This window comes from Juglans microcarpa x Juglans regia, chromosome 2D (assembly GCF_004785595.1).
Source record: "Juglans microcarpa x Juglans regia isolate MS1-56 chromosome 2D, Jm3101_v1.0, whole genome shotgun sequence".
NCBI classification, from domain to species: domain Eukaryota; kingdom Viridiplantae; phylum Streptophyta; class Magnoliopsida; order Fagales; family Juglandaceae; genus Juglans; species Juglans microcarpa x Juglans regia.
Genome location: NC_054596.1, coordinates 6,494,464 through 6,515,050, shown reverse-complemented (window position 1 = coordinate 6,515,050; position 20,587 = coordinate 6,494,464). Strand labels below are relative to the sequence as shown.

The window sequence follows — 20,587 nt, the reverse complement described above, 5'->3', positions numbered from 1 at the left end:
GAATCTTGTACATAAAATTATATGTAAAATTATAAATATATGTAACAATATCTCTTTGAAAAATTATGAGATATATCATTAAAAAAATAAATTTAAAATGTGTAAATCTCATACATTTTATTTAAAATAATGATATTTGTACTTATAATTTTTACTTACATAATAAAACCTTACAAAAAAATATAAAATTTGAAATGCAAAATTTACGTTTAAAAATAAATTGGTAAAATAGATCTTGTACATAAAATTATATGTAAAATTATAAATATATGTAGAACTATCTCGTTGAAAAATGGTGGGATATATCATTTTTAATGAGAAGTTCATAATTATTATTATTTTTTTAAAATATCTCATGATTGTAAATATTATTTTTTATATAATAGATAATTGGTTAATATTTTAAAAATTTTGAATTATGTTTTATTATTTGTCGATAATTACCACTTTTTTTATCCAAACAATGAGTATTAACAACTTATCAACTCGACATGTTTTGTTTTGTAACAAATGCTGATTAAACAATGAAGGAACGAAGAAACTCTGTTCCCACAAGAATGCCCGGAAACAAAACCGTGGGTGCGGAGGCAATGGGCGTTCAGGCGCAAAGTGTGGGCGGAAAGCAACAATTTGCCTGGATTTTGTCAGATGTTGCATACAACTTACATTGATGGAGTTGGACTGCGTCCTTATCCAGAAGCTCTTATGCCTCCACAACCTCAACTCCCACGCTCATTGGCTCATGTTTGCTGCACAACCCAATCCAATCCTCATTCAAAGAAGCCCTCTGATAACTGAAGGTGAGATCACGCGCTCAACTCGTTTGGCTGCGATTGGCAATATAGCAACTGAAAGTCCCACTTTCCTGTGTGGCCCCTTGGCGTGGGGACACAGAAACAACTGACTGGATAGTGGATAATGTCAAATCTTTTTTCGTAGGCCCCGTTCAGTTGAATTTAATTTTAAAATAGTCTAATACTTAAATATTCAATTATTAAATTATTAAATTTATATCTTTTTACATATAAGATCTATAATTTTTTTTTAATTTTTTATAAATAATTTAAACTCATCTTAATATCTAAATATATTTAGACTATATTTATTTACAAAATTCAGTTAAATTCAATCTAATTTTAAGTTAAATCTAATATTTAAACACTTAATTCTTAAATTATTAAACTCATCTCAACTCAAAATCTCATTACACATAGAATTCATAACTTTTTTCAACTTAACATATCTTTATATATGAGATTTACAATATTTGTTGACTTTCTATAAAAAGTATTAAAGTCATCTTAATATCTAAATACACTTTAAACACAATTTAAATAGATTTTATATAATTCTTTTTACTATTTAATTTATTACTATTTATAAAGAATTAAATTCAACTCAACTTAACTTAACATCTAACTTAACATCCAAAACTCATTTTATTATCTCAAACTCATTCTTATTTATAAAAAATTCAACCTTTCACGCGCAGTTTAATTTCGTAATTTATCGAAAATAATATAGCTATATTTATAGTCTTATCTTCCGGACCAAACTCTCTTTATCAATTATGTTTATGTTTTGTAGAAAATCACATACGCGTTTCCTTTCCGTGGATGGAGTGCCCTGCTATCATCAAGCCACAGAGCAAGCACGAAATGAGCATGCCTGAGCAGGGAGCTCAAGATCATCGTCATCATCTTGACTCATCTTCTTCGGATCAGCTTGAAACTGGGTCTTTGAATGACTTGTCTTCGCTCCTTCAACAACTTCCCATCAAGTAAGAGCCCTGCATTAAATCTTTCAAGTTAATTGGGTCATATATTGCATGTTTTCTGATTTCTTTTCTGTCTTGAAGCTTTTTTCCCTGAATTTTATGTCATGTTGGGTCTGTAGGAGGGGGCTTTCAAAGCATTACGATGGGAAGTCGAGGTCATTTACTTCGCTATCAAACGTGAAATGCATGGAGGATCTTGTCAAGATCGAGCACCCTTACAACAAGAAGTTGAAGTCTTGCAAAAGCTATGTGGGATTAGGGAAGAGCCAGAGTCACAGATCATCACGCCCTCCTATGGCTTCTTCCTCCAAACCTAGGCTCAATATTTCGAAGAAGTTATCCAATTCCAAGGGCTCCTGCTCTTTACTCTCTGTGAATAGAAGCGGTAGCTTTCTGAGAAGCGGCTCTCCGGCCTCCCCACCTCACAGATCGACCAGTTCAAGTAGTATTTCGAACCAAACCCCGGCTTTGTTAGCCTAGAAGGATTCGTGGAGTACTACGTACAAGTTTCCGTTCCCTTATTTGTCGGAAAACAATTCATTAGGCTTTCTAGAATCCTGCTCACGTGGGTGATCAAGAAATGGATCGAAATCACTCGTGTTCTCTTGTGCACCTACGGATTAACTTGCATTTGCTTTTATGGTCTATTGTTTCGAAAACCATAATTAATGCAATTTTCTTTTTTTTTCTTTTTACAAAATCTGACCATTAGTGAATGGACTTCGTTTGATTTATTTGTCTTTTTGGGGCTGAAATTCTTGGAAGTGAGGGAAGTACTCCCACTACTAGATTTCTATAACATTGGCATGCACTGAGTAGCCGAGGTTCACTTCAGGTTGTTAATGCAGCATTTCCCCTGCACATGCATTGCATTGATCCACCTTCTGATTATCTGACTCCTGACTCCTTTAGTTTAAAGGTTTAATCATATTAGCATCAAACAATATTTTTAATTTTTGAATGATGTTTAACAATTAGTGTCAAAATAGGTATCATCTCACGAATTTGAATCATTGATGAGTTATCATGAATGTTAGATTTGGAAGTTTAACGAAATCGAATGCTGCATCTTCCTCAATTGTTTTTACAGATCAGATAAGATGAATTAAGATTAAAGTTAAAAAATTGAATAAAATATTATTAAAATATATACTTTTAATATTATTTTTATTTGATATTTGAAAAAGTTGAATTGTTTATTTTATTTTATGTAGAAATTTGTGAAAATTGTAATGATTATATAAGATGAATTAAGAGTAGTTATAAAAATTAACAAAATTAAAAGAAGACAAATGCCAAGCCTTGTGATTGAACAGAAAATGAAAGAGTGGAAAGCATAGGATAGATATGTCTTAGTACAGTATAAGTGATTAACAACTAACAAGTTTGGCCTGCTTTTGTGATTAGCAAAGAGAAACATTAGCAATATATGTAATTCGTTGGTTGTTATGATTAGCAAAGAGACATGTTATGATCAATATATTACATGTATATTGTCCACAAGGTCAAAAGTCTCGAGCATAATGAAGACAAGATAGAAAAATGCCAGCAGCCTTGAGCTGCCGACAAGGGCATACATTGATTGATGGATAAAAAAAAAAAATACAGGTAACGGGGATCTAGGGGACTGTCACATTTAACTACAATATTTGGTAATTAAGAAATCGGGATAGTTGTCATTGCATTTAGTAATTTATTATTGTAGCCTACTTTGCTAGATTGTGCGCCATTTTATACGTGCCTCTGGATACGTGAAGTAACTTTTATTAGGGATGGTTTGCCAATATCTGTCTACAGTCCGAGCCTATTGTCCCTGTGGGTTGCTCTAATCTGTCGTATAGTTTATTATTTTGGAAAGGCAATGAGGAGAGAATCACCTTTCTAAGATTATCTTTTATTAACCAGTTGACTTAGCATATGGCTTTCTTTACATTTATGAGTGCAGCAAAGGCTTCTCCAAAATGTGGATGGTTTATATAGATATATATATATATATATATATCTTATAGCCCAACCAACCCATGAATAGATAAATAATTGTTTCCTTCTAATGACATAATGGGCATTGGGTGGCCTCCTCATTCAGTCTTTTCACTTTTCAAAAGACTGAAGCATGGATTGATTTTGGAGAGGAGGGGATGATATTTCATCTCAATATAATCATTACAATTCTTTTAAAATTTTTACATAAAATATAATAAATAATTTAATTTTTTTAAATTTTAAAATAAAAATTATATTAAAAAATTATATTATAACAATATTTTATTCAACTTTCAATTTTGATATCATCTCTTCTCATCTCTATAACCAAACAAGGCCTGAGCATTGCAACATGGTAGCTCAGCTTGGTTAATGGATTGAATGCAAGAATCACATATATTAAATGGATTTACCTGTGCGTCAACTCTATGCAACAATGGATGGATCGTGTGTGTATGAGATTTTTCTTTATACAAATACAAATTGTCTTGTCCTGTCTGGTCTAGGAGATTTCTTCTTCTTAGAGGCTATTGTAATAGAGTCTATCTCAAATTCAACCAAAACAAAGCCACAAAGAGATAAGGATAAACACGAGGAAAAATAATGAAGCATATCACAAGAAGATTATATGTTGTGGTTGTATTTTCTGTTTTATTTCTATTTGATTGTAATAGAGTATTAACAGAGTCCAACTCACTACTTGTAGTCTAGATTTAAATTGCATATAATGTGTTTGATAAAAACACTGATTGCTTTCTATAAATGAAGAGTACTGCTGAACCACGAGAGTTAGTAGAAAGCCAATTCATTATTCCTCGACTTTATGTTTCTATATGGTATCAAGAGCCACTGACAAACGTCACCAATGGCAGACTCCTCCAATTCCTCTACAATCACACCGCCCACCTCCACTCCTTCCTCCTCCTTCATTAACCTCCACCATGTCATCACCTTAAAGCTCATTCGAGAGAACTATTTCCTGTGGAAGGTGCAATTGATCCCTTATCTACATGGCCAGAACTTCTTTGGCTATCTGGATGGATCAATTTCCCCACCCCTCCCACAATTCCCAATCAACATACACCAAACACCACCATACCCGATCTTGCACATCTTCAGTGGGTCCAACAAGACCAAATCATCCTTAGCACTATCATTTCTTCCCTCTCATAAAGCATTTTGTCCCACATTGTGGGCCTCACCACCTCTTGAGATGTCTAGAAACAGCTTGAAACTTTGTTCTCAACTCACTCACAAGCTAGGATTGTACATTACAGGTCACACAACTCTTCACCATTAAAAAGGGCAGCATGTTCATTGCTGATTATTTCTAAAATGTGAAACTCCTAGCTGATACTCTTGCTACTGTTGGTCATCCTCTCTCGAAATTTGAGATTACCACCTATCTTCTATCTGGCCTCAGCTCTGAATATGATTCTCTTGTTACATATGTGGCCACACGGGTTGAAATCATGACTCTTGATGAGCTCTATGGCTACTTATTAACCCATGAACTGCAGCTTGAACAGCAGATCGTTATAGTTGATCTTGGCACTCATTTAGCTCAGGTTATAACTCACACACCTTAGAGTCGTGGCACTCCTTCTCACCTCTCCCCTGACGGCTCCAATTCTTATCGACGATTCCCCTCATCTGGTTATGGTCGCGGCAGGGGGCATGGTTGTGGACAACCCCTACTTCTTACTCCATCCCTACATCCAACAATCACCCATTATGCCAGGTCTGCAATAAATATGGTCATACAGCTCTCAAGTGCTACCACAGGTTTAATCACTCATACAACTATGACGATCAACCTTCCATATCTGCTTATGTTGCCACCCCTCAATATCCTAGTGATCTCTCTTGTTATCCGAACACAGGTGCTATACACCATATGACATCTGAATTTCAGAATCTCAACATTCAAGCTTTTGCCTACTTTGGCCCGAATCAAGTTCATATCGGCAATGGCCAAGGTTTGAATATTTATCACATTGGCTCTGCCCATTTATTTAGTAATCATCAGTTTAAATTGAATAATCTGTTGCATGCTCATCAAATAAATAAATAAAACGTTCTCTCTGTTCACCAATTTACTTGTGACAATAATGGTTACTTTGAATTTCACATTCACTATTTTTGTGTTAAGGACCCAACCACTGGGGCAACTCTTCTACACGGCCATAGTAAAAATGACCTATATTCTCTCACCTCTACCAATTCAGCTTCATCACCATCTGCGTGTCTTGGTGTTTGTAAATCCTTCAACAATTGGCATCAACGCCTCGGTCATCCCTCTGCTTGTATTATTCGTCAAGTTATTTCTCAACATAATTTATCCGTAGACAATAGTCGTCAAAGTTAGTCCATATGTAATGCTTACAAAATGGGCAAGAGTCATGTTCTTCCCTTTCCCAATCCCCATTCGGTTTCTGCATTTCCATTAGAACTTATGTTTACCAATGTTTTGGGACCTTCCTCCACTACATTTGCTAGTAGTAATAAGTACTATGTTTTCTTTGTTGATGATTTTAGCAAATTTGTTTGATTTTTTACTTTACAAAATAAACTAGATGTTCTATCGATATTTCTTATTTTTAAAACTCATGTTGAACATCTATTTGATCATAAAATAAAAACTTTACAGTTTGATTGGGGTGATGAGTTTCAACCACTCACCCTTGTCTTCTCCAAATTTGGAATATCTCACAAGTTGGCCTGCCCTTATACCCATCAACAAAATGGGACAGTGGAGCGTAAACACTGTCACATTGTTGAGATGGGTCTCTCTTTCTTAACTACCTCCTCCGTACCGCACAAATACTGGGACATCACCTTCCTCACAACCACCTTTCTCATAAACCGATTACTCTCTCCTGTCATGCATCACAAGTCTCCATTTGAGATTATGTTCAAACATGCTCCTGACTATAAAATTCTTTGTGTCTTCAATTGTGCTTGTTGGCCGCACATTGGTCCCTACAACACTTCAAAACTTCAATTCTAGTCACAAAAATATGTCTTCCTTGGCTATAGCATGCATCACCGTGATTATAAGTGTCTCCATGTCGCTTCCAATTGAGTCTACATAGCCCGAAATGTTGTATTTGATCAAACTCAATTTCCATTTACCGAAATACCACCTCAACCGCAACTCTCACTTCCCACAAAAACTCCTCTCCCCCCAACTATCACACTTTCCCCACCTATTCCCTTCTCTGAGTCTACCACGTTGAGCCCACAACAATCAACACCTCATCCTCCACCCTCAACAATACCCATCCCGCCTCCCCCACTTCGAACCCCAATTGTCACAGGGGCCCATAATAATATCATTTGGCCCAAACACTTATTTCCAGGCCTCATTCCCTACCCATCACCTTGAGCCTTCGTACACACTCTACTTCATATGATTTTGAGCCCAAATGTTATTCAAGAACTGTACGTTACCCAAAATAGCGTCAGGACGTGAATGATGAATTTTCGGCCCTGATGAAAAATGGCACATGGGCCTCTCTAAGGCCCAATATTAACCAGGTAGAGTTCAAATGGATGTTCAAGATCAAATGAAAGATTGATGGCACAATTGATCGCTACAAGGCCCGTCTTGTGACCAAAGGTTTTCACCAACAATTTGGGATTGATTTCAGTGAAGCATTCAATCCAATTGTAAAACCTATCACCATTTGTGTCATTCTATCTCTTGCAATGACAAACAATTAGAACATTCGACAATTAGATGTTAAAAATGATTTTTTGCATAGGGATTTAAAAGAAGATGTGTTTATGTCACAACCAACTAGGTTTTTCCATCCATTGTTCCTAAATCATATTTGTCACCTAACTCTAAGTCTGACTTCTCACTATTTATTTATGGATCTATGATGAATCTTATTTATTTTCTGGTCTACTTTCTACTTAGATGATATTCTGGTTACTGGGCCTAATCTATGAGTTACCAGCCGAGTTTGAGCTCAAGGATCTAGGCCCAATCCACTATTTTCTAGGCATCGAAGCTTCTATACATCTAGAGGGGTTTCTTCTATCTCAACAGAAGTATATATCATATTTGCTTCAAAAGACTAATATGCACTCTGTAAAACCAGCCTCAACGCCAATGTCCACCATCGGCCAGCTCTTTCAATTTTCTGGTGAAGGTTTTCATGATTCTGGCCTTCATCTAAGTGTTGTTGGCTTACTACAGTACTTTTTTTTTCATTCGTCCAGATCTCTCATTCGTTGTAAATCGAGTCTGCCAATTTATGCACAAACCTATAGTCCACCATTGGATTGCCATGAAGTGCATTCTATGGTATTTATGCAACACTCCAGCTTTTGGACTTCTAATCAAGCGCAGCTCCTCCCTTCAACTTCATGCATTCTCAGATGTTGATTGAGCAGGTTGCTTAGATGATCGTCAGTCTACAAGTGGTTATTGTGTCTTTTTTGGTTCTAACCTCATCCCATGGAGCTCTCGAAAACAACCAACAATCTCTCAATCAAGTACAAAATCAGAGTATAAAGCCATTGCAAATGCCGCTTCTAAACTCACATGGCTTCAATCTCTACTGCATGGACTTGATGTCTTTCTTCAACACCCTTTGGTCCTATGGTGCGACAATATCGGAGCCACATACCTCACTGCAAATTTAGTTTCTCATGCTTGCGCCAAACACATTGAAATTGATGTTCATTTTGTTTGCGAGAAAGTTGCCTCCGACGCACTACAATTCAAATTTGTTTCTAGCATGGATCAGCTGGCTAATACTTTTACTAAACCTCTTCCATCACAACGGTTTACGTTTTTAAGAGAAAAAATCAATGTCACTATACTATCATTGAGCTTGAAAGGGCGTATTGAAACAAAATCCATCTCAAATTAAACCAAAACAAAGCCACAAAGAGATAATGACATACACAAGGAGAAAGGATGTGGCATATAACAAGAAGATTATCTTTTGTTGTTGTATTTTCTGTTCTGTTTCTATCTGATTGTAACATAGTACTAATAGAGTTCAACTTAACTGCTTGTAGTCTAGATTTACAATTGCATATAACGTGTTTGATAAAAACACTGACTAATTTCTATAAATGAAGAGTACAGTTGAACCACGAGAGTTAGTGGAAAATCAATTCATTATTCCTCTACTTTATGTTTCTATAGAGGCATCCTGTCGTTTTGGTGCTTTGTCAACAAAGAGTTCTGCTATGTCTCTCATAGTTTTGTCAAACATATATTTGGGTTGTTTGTTTGTATTTTACGTCTTTATAAAGTGCGCGATGACTTGACGCAACGTATCTACCGAATCTCCCTCATGCGTGTAGCAATAAGATTACCATAAAGTGTGGCCCTAATTCATACCCTTTCCACTGCTCACACTCCACACTGCACCACAACTAGGAAGTAACCCAACGCAATTCCTAACGGATAATTTTACTTTTTTCTTGACGAATATAGATTTTATGGATTTTTTTTTAACCTCGAAATTTCAAACTGGAATGACATAAATCTTTCTTCACAATTGGGCCAGCCCCTTCACCTCAAAAGCCCAATATCCAATGTAGCGTCCACTAACCAATATCAGCACAACATAACGATCGATTCATATATTAATGATGGATCTTGCCAAACTCACAGATAAGGTCATACCCAAACTTTCTACACATCAGAGTGAGATATAGGTCCAAAATCTCCTCTAAGATAACCATTCATTATCAAATAACTGACCATTCAAATAATAAGGGCCTCGAGTCGAGGTTGAACTAGAGGACTGGACTGTTACATAAGATTTATCGCTTTATCCCATGTTCTATATATATTGAAGGGAACTCACATTCGAGGTAATTCGTTCTAATGTTTAGATTCAATTATTCGCAATCTGACTTAGGCATCAGAGGTGTTTAATACTTTCAATCCTTTTTTTGGTTCTCCTGGTGCAGGTTCGTGGCGGGCAATCGTGTGAAACATGTCCATAACACAATTAGTTTTTACCTAAATAAAATTATAAAATGATAGGAGGAGGCGATCAAAATTAACATATTTATACGAGCACAACTACAATACTTCCGTCATAATTAAGTAAATTTTTAAATAGTTAATATTAATAGTTTAAGGTAAATTTATATTTTGACTCAAACTCAAGATCTAGTATATATTAAATCATCTAAGAGTAATCTAAGTACTATTGAGAGCCACTACCTTACTGGCGGTGGTGGAATTACAATCTCGAAAAAATACATATTTAAATTAATTGAAATCAAAGTTTCTTTCAAGATGAGTCAATCCTCTTACAAATTTTTACGAAATATTGTCGATAAGGGTGTTAAGGAGGTGAGGATGCTTTTCTCAAACTTGAAGATTAATAGGTTTTGCATCTGATTGAATTAGAAATGAATATGATAATTCACTCGTTAATTATTTAAAGAATAGTGATAGTATGCCTTAAGAATGCTACCACGCCCTTATCGCTAGAGTTGGCGTGCCACATCACTTCAGTAGTTAAAAAAAATACGGAATAAAACATTTGAGACCCTAAAAGCATTCCACATGCCCTCGCCTCCCTCCTTACCCTTTTGAAGCAATCGATGAATGGAAATAGCAAAATTTGTTGCTCTATATAGATGCATGTAGAGATCGATTGTCCCCAAAGTTCATCATTTCTCTGGATGATCTTTTGAATCTCAAGTATTTTTTCAAGTTATTGTATTGTCATTTATTTTTTGGGAGCATCTGAATCCTAAAATTGATCGAAGAAGAAGAAATATCTGGTATCAAGGCAAAACGTGAAGTAAAGCTCCATATGTGAAAGGAAAATGATAGTTGATCCGGAAAGGTTACTGATGAAATCAATAGATTGTTTCTTTTTTACTTAATGACTAAAGAAGTGACAATTATTGAATTGAGGCTTTTGATTTGATTCCATTACAATGACTTCATTCAGGCACAGGTAGGGAGGGAGACATTCAATGCTCGATTTTGCGTTGTTGTTTTGTTTTGTTTTTTTTTTTTTGTTTTTAACTTTTTTATAAAAATTAGTGACGTGGACGTTCAGCGGTAAGCTTCATGGGTATATTACGGGCGTGCAGTAGCACGACCCTTATTAATAAAAAATACTTTAGTTATAAACAAATTACACAAAAATATATTTACAAACTGACGTGGTCTGACGTGATACGTCAGATTGTAAAGTTATTTTTATTGTAAAGTAGATTTAACTGATCCCATAAAATCATGTTAGTTTATAAATTTTTTTTTGTAATCTCGTTATTTTTATAACAGTTCTCTTATTCAAAAGTAATTCGTCGGATTCAAATTATATTTACCGTTACTGATCTGAAGCCAATAATGAGGAGAATCATTATGCTACTTAATCCAAAATAGGGAAATGAGAGAGAGAACAAAGGAAATTGTGAACTCCAACTAAAAGGAAAAACTGCCATTCTTTTTTCGCATCAAACAGTTGTCAATTAAATATAAAAATAAAATATAAAAAATAATATAATTTTATTTAACATCTTACACACCACACACTTTTTCTTTTTTCCTATAATATATGTGGTATATGGATAATAAGTCGAATAATTGAATTAGTTTAATAGGAATAAAATAAAAAAATTAAAATATATATAGTGTGTGGTGTGAGATGATGAGTAGTATAATCTAATAAAAAATAGGAATATATCTTTTAATTATCTAGTTTTAATTAGTTTTAAAATTAAAGGTAAATAATATTTCATCTATAACTAGGGTTCTATATTTTTATTAAAGAAACTGGATAACAAAAGTTCAGATTAGAGTAATGATATTTTTTTTTTAAAAAAAAATTGACTATTAGACGACTTTTTGTTATGAATATGTCATTTTGTGAAATAATGATACTTTTTGGAGTATCACTTAATGTATAGAATAATATTATATTCTCAATTTGATGTATAGAGACATAATTTAATTTGAAAAAAAAAAATTAATTTTCAATATTATAAATTTAATATTATCATTTAAGTTACGTATAGATATTTTTACACCTCATGTACTATTGTTTTATTACCTTTTTTTTGTTTTGCTATTTAAATATGGATTAAAAATTTCAAAACATAATCTTCTTGGATAATCTAAAAAATAATAAATTTAATCAACCAACATAATCATGTAATTTAATTAAAAATAAATTTAATTTTCTAAAAATTAACTTTGTTGGTTGATTGAGTTTATTCTTTTCTAAATTATGCAAGAATGTCATATTCTGATATTTTTAGTCCAAATTTAAAAGGAGAAAAAAAATTTCTTTACACGTGAGATTCATAATATTTTTTAACTCAACACATATTTACAAGTGAGAGCCACAATCTTTTTCAACTTTCTATAAATATATATAAATTCATATTAACATTCAAATACATCTAAATTCATTTTAAATGAATTCTATAAAACTCACTTTACCATTTTAAATCACTCGTATTCATGAATAACTAAAGGGAAAAACTTCAAACCGGTCGGGTGTTGATTTTACTTTTACACCTGCTAGTAAAATTGTAACACGTAGTAGATTTATTAAAATTACAATAGAATCACATCTATTCTACCTTTCTTTTTTTCCTCTTTTCTCTTATTTCATTTTCGTCTTCTTCAACAGAGGCCATCTTCGTCTCCTTCAACAGATTCCATCTCCTTCAACATATTCTCCGAATCTCTCCCTCGAACTCATTGTTCTTTGAACTCATCTTCGAGCCCCTCTTCCCTATTCTTCAAACATCTCTCACCTGTTCTTTGAAATGATTTTTATGTTATTTCATACATCAAATAAAAGAGAGATAATATATAAAATAAGTCAACATTAAATTGTGAACAAGTGGTTAATGCTTCCACGGTGAGTCCCACACCAATGATGAATATGATGCCTTTATGCCATCGAAATTCCATGTAACAACGTTGTCACGTACAACAATGCACGTAACCTAGAAAAATCCATCGAATATGAATAAATATAAATAAATTTATTATTGAGAGTATCTATTTTATATATATGATGTGGTATTATTTAGATCACACATCTTTTCAAATGAATATTAAAAACAATCAATTAAAAATAATCATATAATAAATATAGAATATACACTGTACAATAACTTTTCTCTATCATTACTTATGAATATATAAAAGAAAAGTAGAAACCTACTTCTCCGGTTGTTTCAGTTTTTCTGTCCATTATCCTCCCTTCGAAATTGAAATGCGCACGCTGCGCTTGCCATATCAACAGAACAAAGACTACGATGTCAGACTAAAAAAGGATGAGCTAGTACCCTCACCTATCTCTCGTCGATGGCCACACAGATCTCTCGGTCCTTGAGGGGAGTAACAATCGGAGGAATGCAGACAATCGGCGCAATAATTGGAGCAACAATCGCCTCTACACAGATCGTATTCTGGAGGGAGAGAAAGAGACTGACGGAGGGCGGTGGGAGAGCAGGTGACGGGGTGGGGGAGGGAGGGAGTGAGTGAGTGAGAGGGGAAAGAACTGTAAAAAAAAATTCACCTGTGTGCAAGTGTAAGATGGATTTTGCTGCAACATCTACGTGGCAGCTTGTAATTTGCGGGTGTAAAGTGAAGAGAAACAACCGACCGGGCTCTCTCATAACTGAACTTTATCTCAGCTCTGCCTAAAAAGTTTAAAAACACTGATCGTGCGGAGCCCACCGGCAGGATCGCTTGTTTGTTTTAACTTAAATATCTGAGTCTTGGCATCCTCAACAGAACAGAGAATTTACGATTCCCACGACGGAGAAGAAGAGCCACAAGCATAGGCAATCGCGCGAGCGAAGCGAGAGGATCTCTGCTTCTACGACGGAAAGAGAGAGAGAAGAAAAAAACTGAGGGAGAAGGTCGTACAGTATCGATCTATGCAACCGATACCCAACACCTCGATCCTATGAGCTGGTTTGACAAGCTGCGTTGTTCTTCCAACCTGAGCCGCTTCATTGCGGGCCTTCTCATCTTCATGCTCTATCATTCTTTCCGATTAGTTTCCAATTTCTTTATTCCTATACACCCTTCACATAAATCATCATAATCAGTCACTTTCTCATCGTTCCTTGCAATTTCAAATTCCAATTGTTTTTCGTTTGTTCCTTTATCGCACGTGACAATTACGTTTCTCAATGGAATCCAAGGAACGGGTCTCCCACAATCTGCTAGACGGTCAGTATTTTTCCTCTTCTCTTACTTTTTCCAGTGATAAGATATATGAAATGTTTGGAGTCTATTCAAAATCCGTTTGGTTCAATAGCCAACGATGTAGTGCACGTAAAACACTCCCTTCCGCGTTGCATATTTACAAAGAGAAAATAAAAACTTCCCCGTATCACTGTTCTGATTCTGTTGAAGTTAGGAATCTCTCTTAATCACCTACTTTTATTTTGAATGAAAAGTGCAAGAATGAGTCTGATCAGATAATTAAAAGATTGCGCTCACTTGCTTTATTTTTGTTGTTGCAAACTGGAATGGCTGCGATGATAAAATATAACCTCTTTCTTGCATTCTGAAAGAAATATAACTGGCCCTGCCTCCAAGTCAGCTCCACGCAAGGTCTCCTCTGCACAAGACTCCAACTCAGCATCATCCTTGTCAACCGAATCCTCTAGAATTCCTTCTTCTTAATTCTGTTTTGTTCTTGTTGAATTGTACAAAAGGAATATTTTCTGTTGTAACAGGTGGCGTGCGTTAGTGCTACCCAACCTAGAGCAGGATTTGTTACAACAGAAAATATTCCTTTTGTACAATTCAACAAGAACAAAACAGAATTAAGAAGAAGGAATTCTAGAGGATTCGGTTGACAAGGATGATGCTGAGTTGGAGCCTTGTGCAGAGGAGACCTTGCGTGGAGCTGACTTGGAGGCAGGGTCAGTTATATTTCTTTCACATTCAATGTGATTCTGTCTGACCGACATTCGTGTATTTGCATGCAAATAAATTTATATATGTTATTTTTGCTTAAGGATGTGGATGTCACGGTATTTGCAATTGTATTCCTCGACTCATTTGCGCGTAAACCTGGATTGGTCTTTCTATTTATTTAATTTATTCACTTTAAGTCATGTGGGAAAGAGAGAGGGAATGCATAGAGGCTGTTTCTCTTAACTCAAATAATTAAGTCAAGATTTATTGTAATTATAATGGGGGTAAAACTTTTTCAGCTTTTGTTAATTTTATTTGTGTTTGAGAAATTGTCACCCTGCTGACATGTATATGTATGATGACTAGGCTCATTTGCCTCCCATATCCAGAGGCAACATGGTTCAACACCTTCAGTTATAGTGATTGGTGGTGGTATATCGGGGGTTGCTGCAGCACGTATCCTATCTGATGCATCAGTTAAGGTGATCATACCTAATTCCACACACAACACACACACACACACACACACACACACACTTTTTCTCTGGAAGCCATTAGGCAAGACTTTGTATTTCCTTTTGGATTTTCATACTATCATCATTTTGTCCAGGTGATCTTGCTTGAATCAAGGGATAGACTTGGTGGTCGTATTCATACTGACTACTCATTTGGTTGTCCAGTAGATATGGGAGCATCATGGCAAGTTCACTTATTATTTTTGTGGATCCCTTTCTAGACTGTAGATGTTGCAAAATACATATGGATTCAGCGGTTATGCAAAGAACATTAAAAGGTCTTCTGTTTAGAGTGTTTTTTTCCAATGTGGCACACTATCCATATTATTCATAAACTAGTATCTGCTTTTCCATCAACCCTACTTCTGGGTTGGATCCCATTATCATGGCATAGCGAAGAGTCCATTTTTTAATATTCTTTGAATATTAACCTCTATCCAACAACTGATCTCAGATAAAAAATTATCATTTCAGATTTTTATCATAAGATTTTCCAATTAAATAATTTTCCACGTCCAAAATTGTGGATGCTGTCCCTTGCAATTTGTAACTTGCATACCTTAACCTGTGTATCTAACAAACCACAGGGTAGGTGCCTTAATAATTCGCTCATGAATTTTGTTCAGGCTACATGGTGTTTGCAATGAGAATCCCTTAGCTCCACTGATATGTGGTCTAGGGCTTACATTATACCGTACAAGTGGTGATGACTCCGTGTTGTATGACCATGATTTGGAAAGGTAATAATTTCTTTGCTTAACATTTCTATTCTACCATGCATCCGACAATGTATGTATATCCATAAATGGCATACAGCACATATCTCTAGTATTGAAAGTGTTGTATGCTACTTCTTGTTGGCAATCATAATCATTTTACAGCCTATGATACTTGTTGTGATTCTTGGTTTTGTTAGTGAATCAGTGATGATAGCCTTTTATCTTTATCTACATGTTGTAATGCAAATGTTCTGAGCCCAGATAATTAGTTGCTTAAGCAATTCCTTCGTATGACATTAGAATGCATATGGCTTTGTGACATTAGAATGCATATGGCTACGTTTATCATGGAGCAGTGAATAAACAAACATATAAAATTAAAAGAACAGATCAGGCCAAAAGGTTTTTGCTAGTGTCTTCCGTAAGGTAGTAGAACAATACATCCTTGCGGTTCAGTTCTTGTATCAAGCACTTTTGTATCATATAGCCCATGAGGCCACAACATTTCCTTTATGATTACTGTTTCTTTAGTATTCAGTCATAACTATTATCTTGAAGATCTGGATTTTCTCTTTCAGCTACACACTCTATGACGTGGAGGGCCACCAAGTTCCTCAACAGATGGTCATTGAAGTTGGGGAAACATTTAAGAGAATTCTAAAAGAGGTAGAACAAAGACCAGAAACTCTTTTTCCCTTTAAATCATTCGTTTAATGTTTTCGGCTGCAATTTTTTTCTCTTTGTTTACACCTCTAGACAGGGAAAGTAAGAGATGAACATACCAATGACATGTCTGTTCTTCAAGCAATTTCAATTGTGTTGGATAGGCTTCCAGAACTACGGTAAGGAAGCAGGACATATCATTAATACAACTTACATTGGATCTGTTAATGCCACTAATGAAACTTCCATTTCCTAACAGACAAGAAGGACTTGCCCATGAAGTGTTGCAATGGTACATATGTAGAATGGAAGCTTGGTTTGCGGCAGATGCTGACATGATATCATTGAAAAGCTGGGATCAGGCAAGTGCTATATCTGATCTTTCATGGTGAAAAGTTCTTTGCCTGCAGCCGCTGTCTCTTTATATGATAGACACTATAGATAGCAGAGCTAATGAGTTGGAGTGTTGAACATGATAAGAAACTTTAAATTAGACAACAAGTATTGAACATTCCAAAGGTTGCACATGATAGGAGCATGGAGTAAAGATACCCATGCCAAGTATGTCTGCCACTAAATAGGTTGCTTTCCAGGTGGATCTTGAAATTTCCATGCATTGAGATAGAGCAAGGAGTATGAGTTTCAAAAGAAATGTTTGTCACCATCTTCAGTATTTCCCAGCCTGTTGTAGATATTGAATCCCTTGTCTTAAGATGCTCATAGAGCTACTTGTTAAAAGAAAGATATAGAGCTGAAGTACTTCTAGACTCATTAGAAAAGCTTCAAAACAACCTGGAAGGACTATTAAAAAAAATAGTGAGTAAAGCGTTGAAATAAGCTAGCAACTTTTCACTAATTTGCAACTCTTATAATGAATCTTTTAAAACTAAAATGTCAGCCAGTCAGTTTCTCAAGTTATGCTTAGGGACCTGACTGGCTGCCTTCTAACAATTCTGGATTTTGATGAAATAAGTTGACTTAAGCTTCACTTGTTGCGGGATTGAACTAGAAGGGATGAAAAAGTAGGGAAGGACAAGGGAGGGCGGACAAGCTTTTTCCTTTTGGTTGGTGGGATCAAGCCCTTAGCAAATAAATGTACTGAGAATCCATCATACTTTTTCTCAATTTAATCAAGAAAATGCTTTTTGATATCCTGCATCTATGTCAATTTGAGGCAATTTGTGTTGGGCCATGTGGTGAGTGAAATCTCTAGTTCAATATACTTTACCTTTAAATCATTGCATAATGATCAAAGGCATTCCTTGATGTACAGGAGCATGTTCTTTCTGGTGGTCATGGGCTTATGGTGCAAGGTTATGACCCTCTAATAAAGGCTCTTGCGAAAGATATTGATATACGTTTGAATCACCGGTATTGCTTCCATTTTCCTAGATGACTCAAGTGCATTCACATATTTACATGAAATGTAGAATAACATACATTATATCTATATATATATAGGTATATATATATATATATATATATATATATGAATTTAAAATAAAATGAATGAAAGAAAAATAAGGGAAAAACTAAAATCTTAGCTGCTGCAATCCGGATATTGTTAGACCAAAGTAAGAACTTAAATAGGAATGCATTTTTGGTTCCACAGTTCCACTTCACATTGGAGGCCCTATTTACAGTTTATACAATGGGAGGATGCCCTTTCCCTCTCTTTAGACATTATCCTGGAGGAGTAATCCTAGGTTGTTGCCATGATGCCAAGAGAGTCTACTAGATAAGTTAACTAGACCCACAACAGGTGCTCACAATCCCTTGATAGATATAGTTTTTGTTGCATGCAAAACATATTAATGAAGTTTTTAGCCGGAATTACTAAGCTCAGATAAGTTTCCCTTTCCCCACTTTCTTTCTGCCTTGGGGTTAATTCTGTTGCTCTGTCCACACGCAACCAACATGCCGTTTTGAGTCAAGTGATGTTGATTGATTCTTGCTTCACGTAGCATTGCTATGTGAGTAAGAAAAATGTATTGATTTATGGTTCTTTATAAATCTTTGTATTTAGGGTTACAAAGATATCCAACGTGTTTAATAAGGTGATGGCCACGGTTGAGGATGGAAGGAACTTTCTTGCAGATGCTGCTATCTTAACAGTACCCCTTGGAGTTCTCAAAGCCAAATTAATTGAGTTCGAGCCAGAGTTGCCTGACTGGAAAGTTTCTGCAATTTCAGATCTTGGTGTGGGAAATGAAAATAAGATTGCTCTGCTATTTGATACAGTGTTTTGGCCTAACGTGGAACTTTTGGGCATTGTTGCGCCCAGCTGTTATGCCTGTGGTTATTTTCTCAATCTTAACAAGGCAACAGGCCATCCAGTCCTCGTCTACATGGCTGCTGGAAGGTTTGCATATGACCTTGAAAAGCTGTCTGATGAGTCTGCTGCAAATTTTGCGATGTCACAACTCAAGAAAATGTTTCCTAATGCAACTGAGCCAGTAAGTACCTTATTTTCATGTACTTACTTTTCTTTCAGCCAATTTTGTGTTACTCTACCTATTACTGTCCCATTGAAATAACATGTTTGGCAACAATGTTATATTGGAAGGCTGAGAAGTTACAATGGTTGTCTGACCTGTTTACAAACAACTCGGCATTTTAGCTGTCAGCATATGAACAAAAAGCTGCATATTTTTTTTGTCAAGCAACCAAGAGTTGATGATCAATACCAATGTCCTTATGCTAATGTTTGATCGGTCCTACTCGACAGATTCAGTATCTTGTATCTCGTTGGGGAACAGACATGAACTCTCTTGGTTGTTATTCATACGACTTGGTGGGAAAGCCTGAAGATGTATACCAGAGGCTTCGAGCACCCTTGGGTAATCTTTTCTTTGCAGGGGAAGCAGTTAGTGTCGAAAACCAGGGATCTGTACATGGAGCTTACTCAGCTGGAGTTGTTGCTGCTGAAAACTGTCAAAGGCATCTCTTAAACAAACTTGGTAACATGGAGAACCTCCAATTAATCTCTATTAGGAGTGGAATTCTCGAAGATGCAATTCCCCTCCAGATCTCAAGGATGTGAAGAATCTGCTGTCTGCAGATTAAAGAAATTAAAAAAAAAAAAAAAAAAATTGTGTTCTTTAAAGCTCTACATGAAACACGGCTCTTTTGTGGCAGCAAAGGTCGCTGGCACAAGAGGGGGAAGAAGGTGTGTTGGTAAAAGGTTCATTGAATAAATTTTAATAGAATTAATGTATTCGTGAATTAAGATCATTGTGAAGACGGTGTATGCATAGACAGATTTTGCATCCCAAAATCCAACTTGTTAACTTTTTTTCTTTTTCTTTTCTTTTGAACATCAAATTATGAAAACAGTATAGAAAACGGTGGAAATATAAATATGCGCGTGTATGTATATCTTTTATCAAGTTGGCGGGCTGAGCACACCTAATAAAGTACTTACATATTATAATTTAATTTTAAAAATAATTTTTAAAATTTAAATATTACAAATTAAATCTTACTAGTAAAGTAAAATGGATGATATACTCTACACATCAGTTTAAGAATATAATAACTTATATATATATATATATGAGAAATTCTACATGAAAGTCTTATACCACACACATCAACTTAATCAATATGTGATTTATCATTTTTATCTTTATATTTTTATGTTTAAATATATGTGTATTTAAATAGAATGTCAAAAATAGTAATTCACATATTGGTTAAATGGAGACATGTAATGTAAGGTTTCATTGTAGTATTTCTCTCACACGCGCACATACATACTAGTTTAGGAGCCTACGTGCAAGGGCACGTATCGGTATATCCTGTTAAAAGTGCTACTACATTCTTCATTTAGTAAATATAAATTTTAAAATGCCTATCAATTATAACAATATGATAAATGTAAAGATAATCATAAATCTAGTCAACAACTTTTACAAATGATTATAATTATACTTGGAAAAAATGAAGGAAACATAAAAGATTAAAATTATTGAAACATAATAAATTAAATAATATGCATTGCTCCATTCGTTATAAAATCAGCTAGACATGTACA

General features: G+C 35.1%; 2 protein-coding genes across 3 annotated transcripts; both read left to right on the top strand.

The window, feature by feature from the left end:
- Nucleotides 1-1,569: 1,569 nt before the first annotated feature.
- Nucleotides 1,570-2,507, top strand: LOC121248173. Its single transcript, XM_041146553.1, has 2 exons — nucleotides 1,570-1,780; nucleotides 1,897-2,507. The coding sequence occupies exons 1-2, from the start codon at nucleotides 1,617-1,619 to the stop codon at nucleotides 2,255-2,257; spliced, it is 525 nt and encodes a 174-aa protein (XP_041002487.1). The 5' UTR covers nucleotides 1,570-1,616; the 3' UTR covers nucleotides 2,258-2,507.
- An 11,009-nt stretch (nucleotides 2,508-13,516) lies between these two features.
- LOC121248171 (probable polyamine oxidase 4) lies at nucleotides 13,517-19,828 on the top strand. Of its 2 annotated transcripts, none has more exons than XM_041146549.1 (10): nucleotides 13,517-13,958; nucleotides 15,021-15,136; nucleotides 15,265-15,353; nucleotides 15,796-15,909; nucleotides 16,467-16,554; nucleotides 16,645-16,730; nucleotides 16,811-16,913; nucleotides 17,825-17,922; nucleotides 18,578-19,007; nucleotides 19,280-19,828. In XM_041146549.1, exons 1-10 carry the CDS (start codon nucleotides 13,919-13,921, stop codon nucleotides 19,592-19,594), a joined length of 1,479 nt encoding a protein of 492 aa, XP_041002483.1. In that variant the 5' UTR covers nucleotides 13,517-13,918; the 3' UTR covers nucleotides 19,595-19,828. The 2 variants fall into 2 exon arrangements, with proteins under 2 accessions (XP_041002483.1, XP_041002484.1); XM_041146550.1 differs by lacking the exon at nucleotides 13,517-13,958 and adding an exon at nucleotides 14,751-14,938.
- The last annotated feature ends 759 nt before the right edge of the window (nucleotides 19,829-20,587 follow it).

Coding starts and splice junctions, on each gene's coding strand:
- LOC121248171 (XM_041146549.1), top strand. CDS start 13,919: ATGGAATCCAAGGAACGGGTCTCCCACAATCTGCTAGACG. Junction 15,910..16,466: donor TATGACCATGATTTGGAAAG/GTAATAATTTCT, acceptor TTTCTCTTTCAG/CTACACACTCTATGACGTGG. Junction 16,555..16,644: donor TTAAGAGAATTCTAAAAGAG/GTAGAACAAAGA, acceptor TTACACCTCTAG/ACAGGGAAAGTAAGAGATGA.
- LOC121248173 (XM_041146553.1), top strand. CDS start 1,617: ATGGAGTGCCCTGCTATCATCAAGCCACAGAGCAAGCACGAAATGAGC. Junction 1,781..1,896: donor CTTCAACAACTTCCCATCAA/GTAAGAGCCCTG, acceptor TTGGGTCTGTAG/GAGGGGGCTTTCAAAGCATT.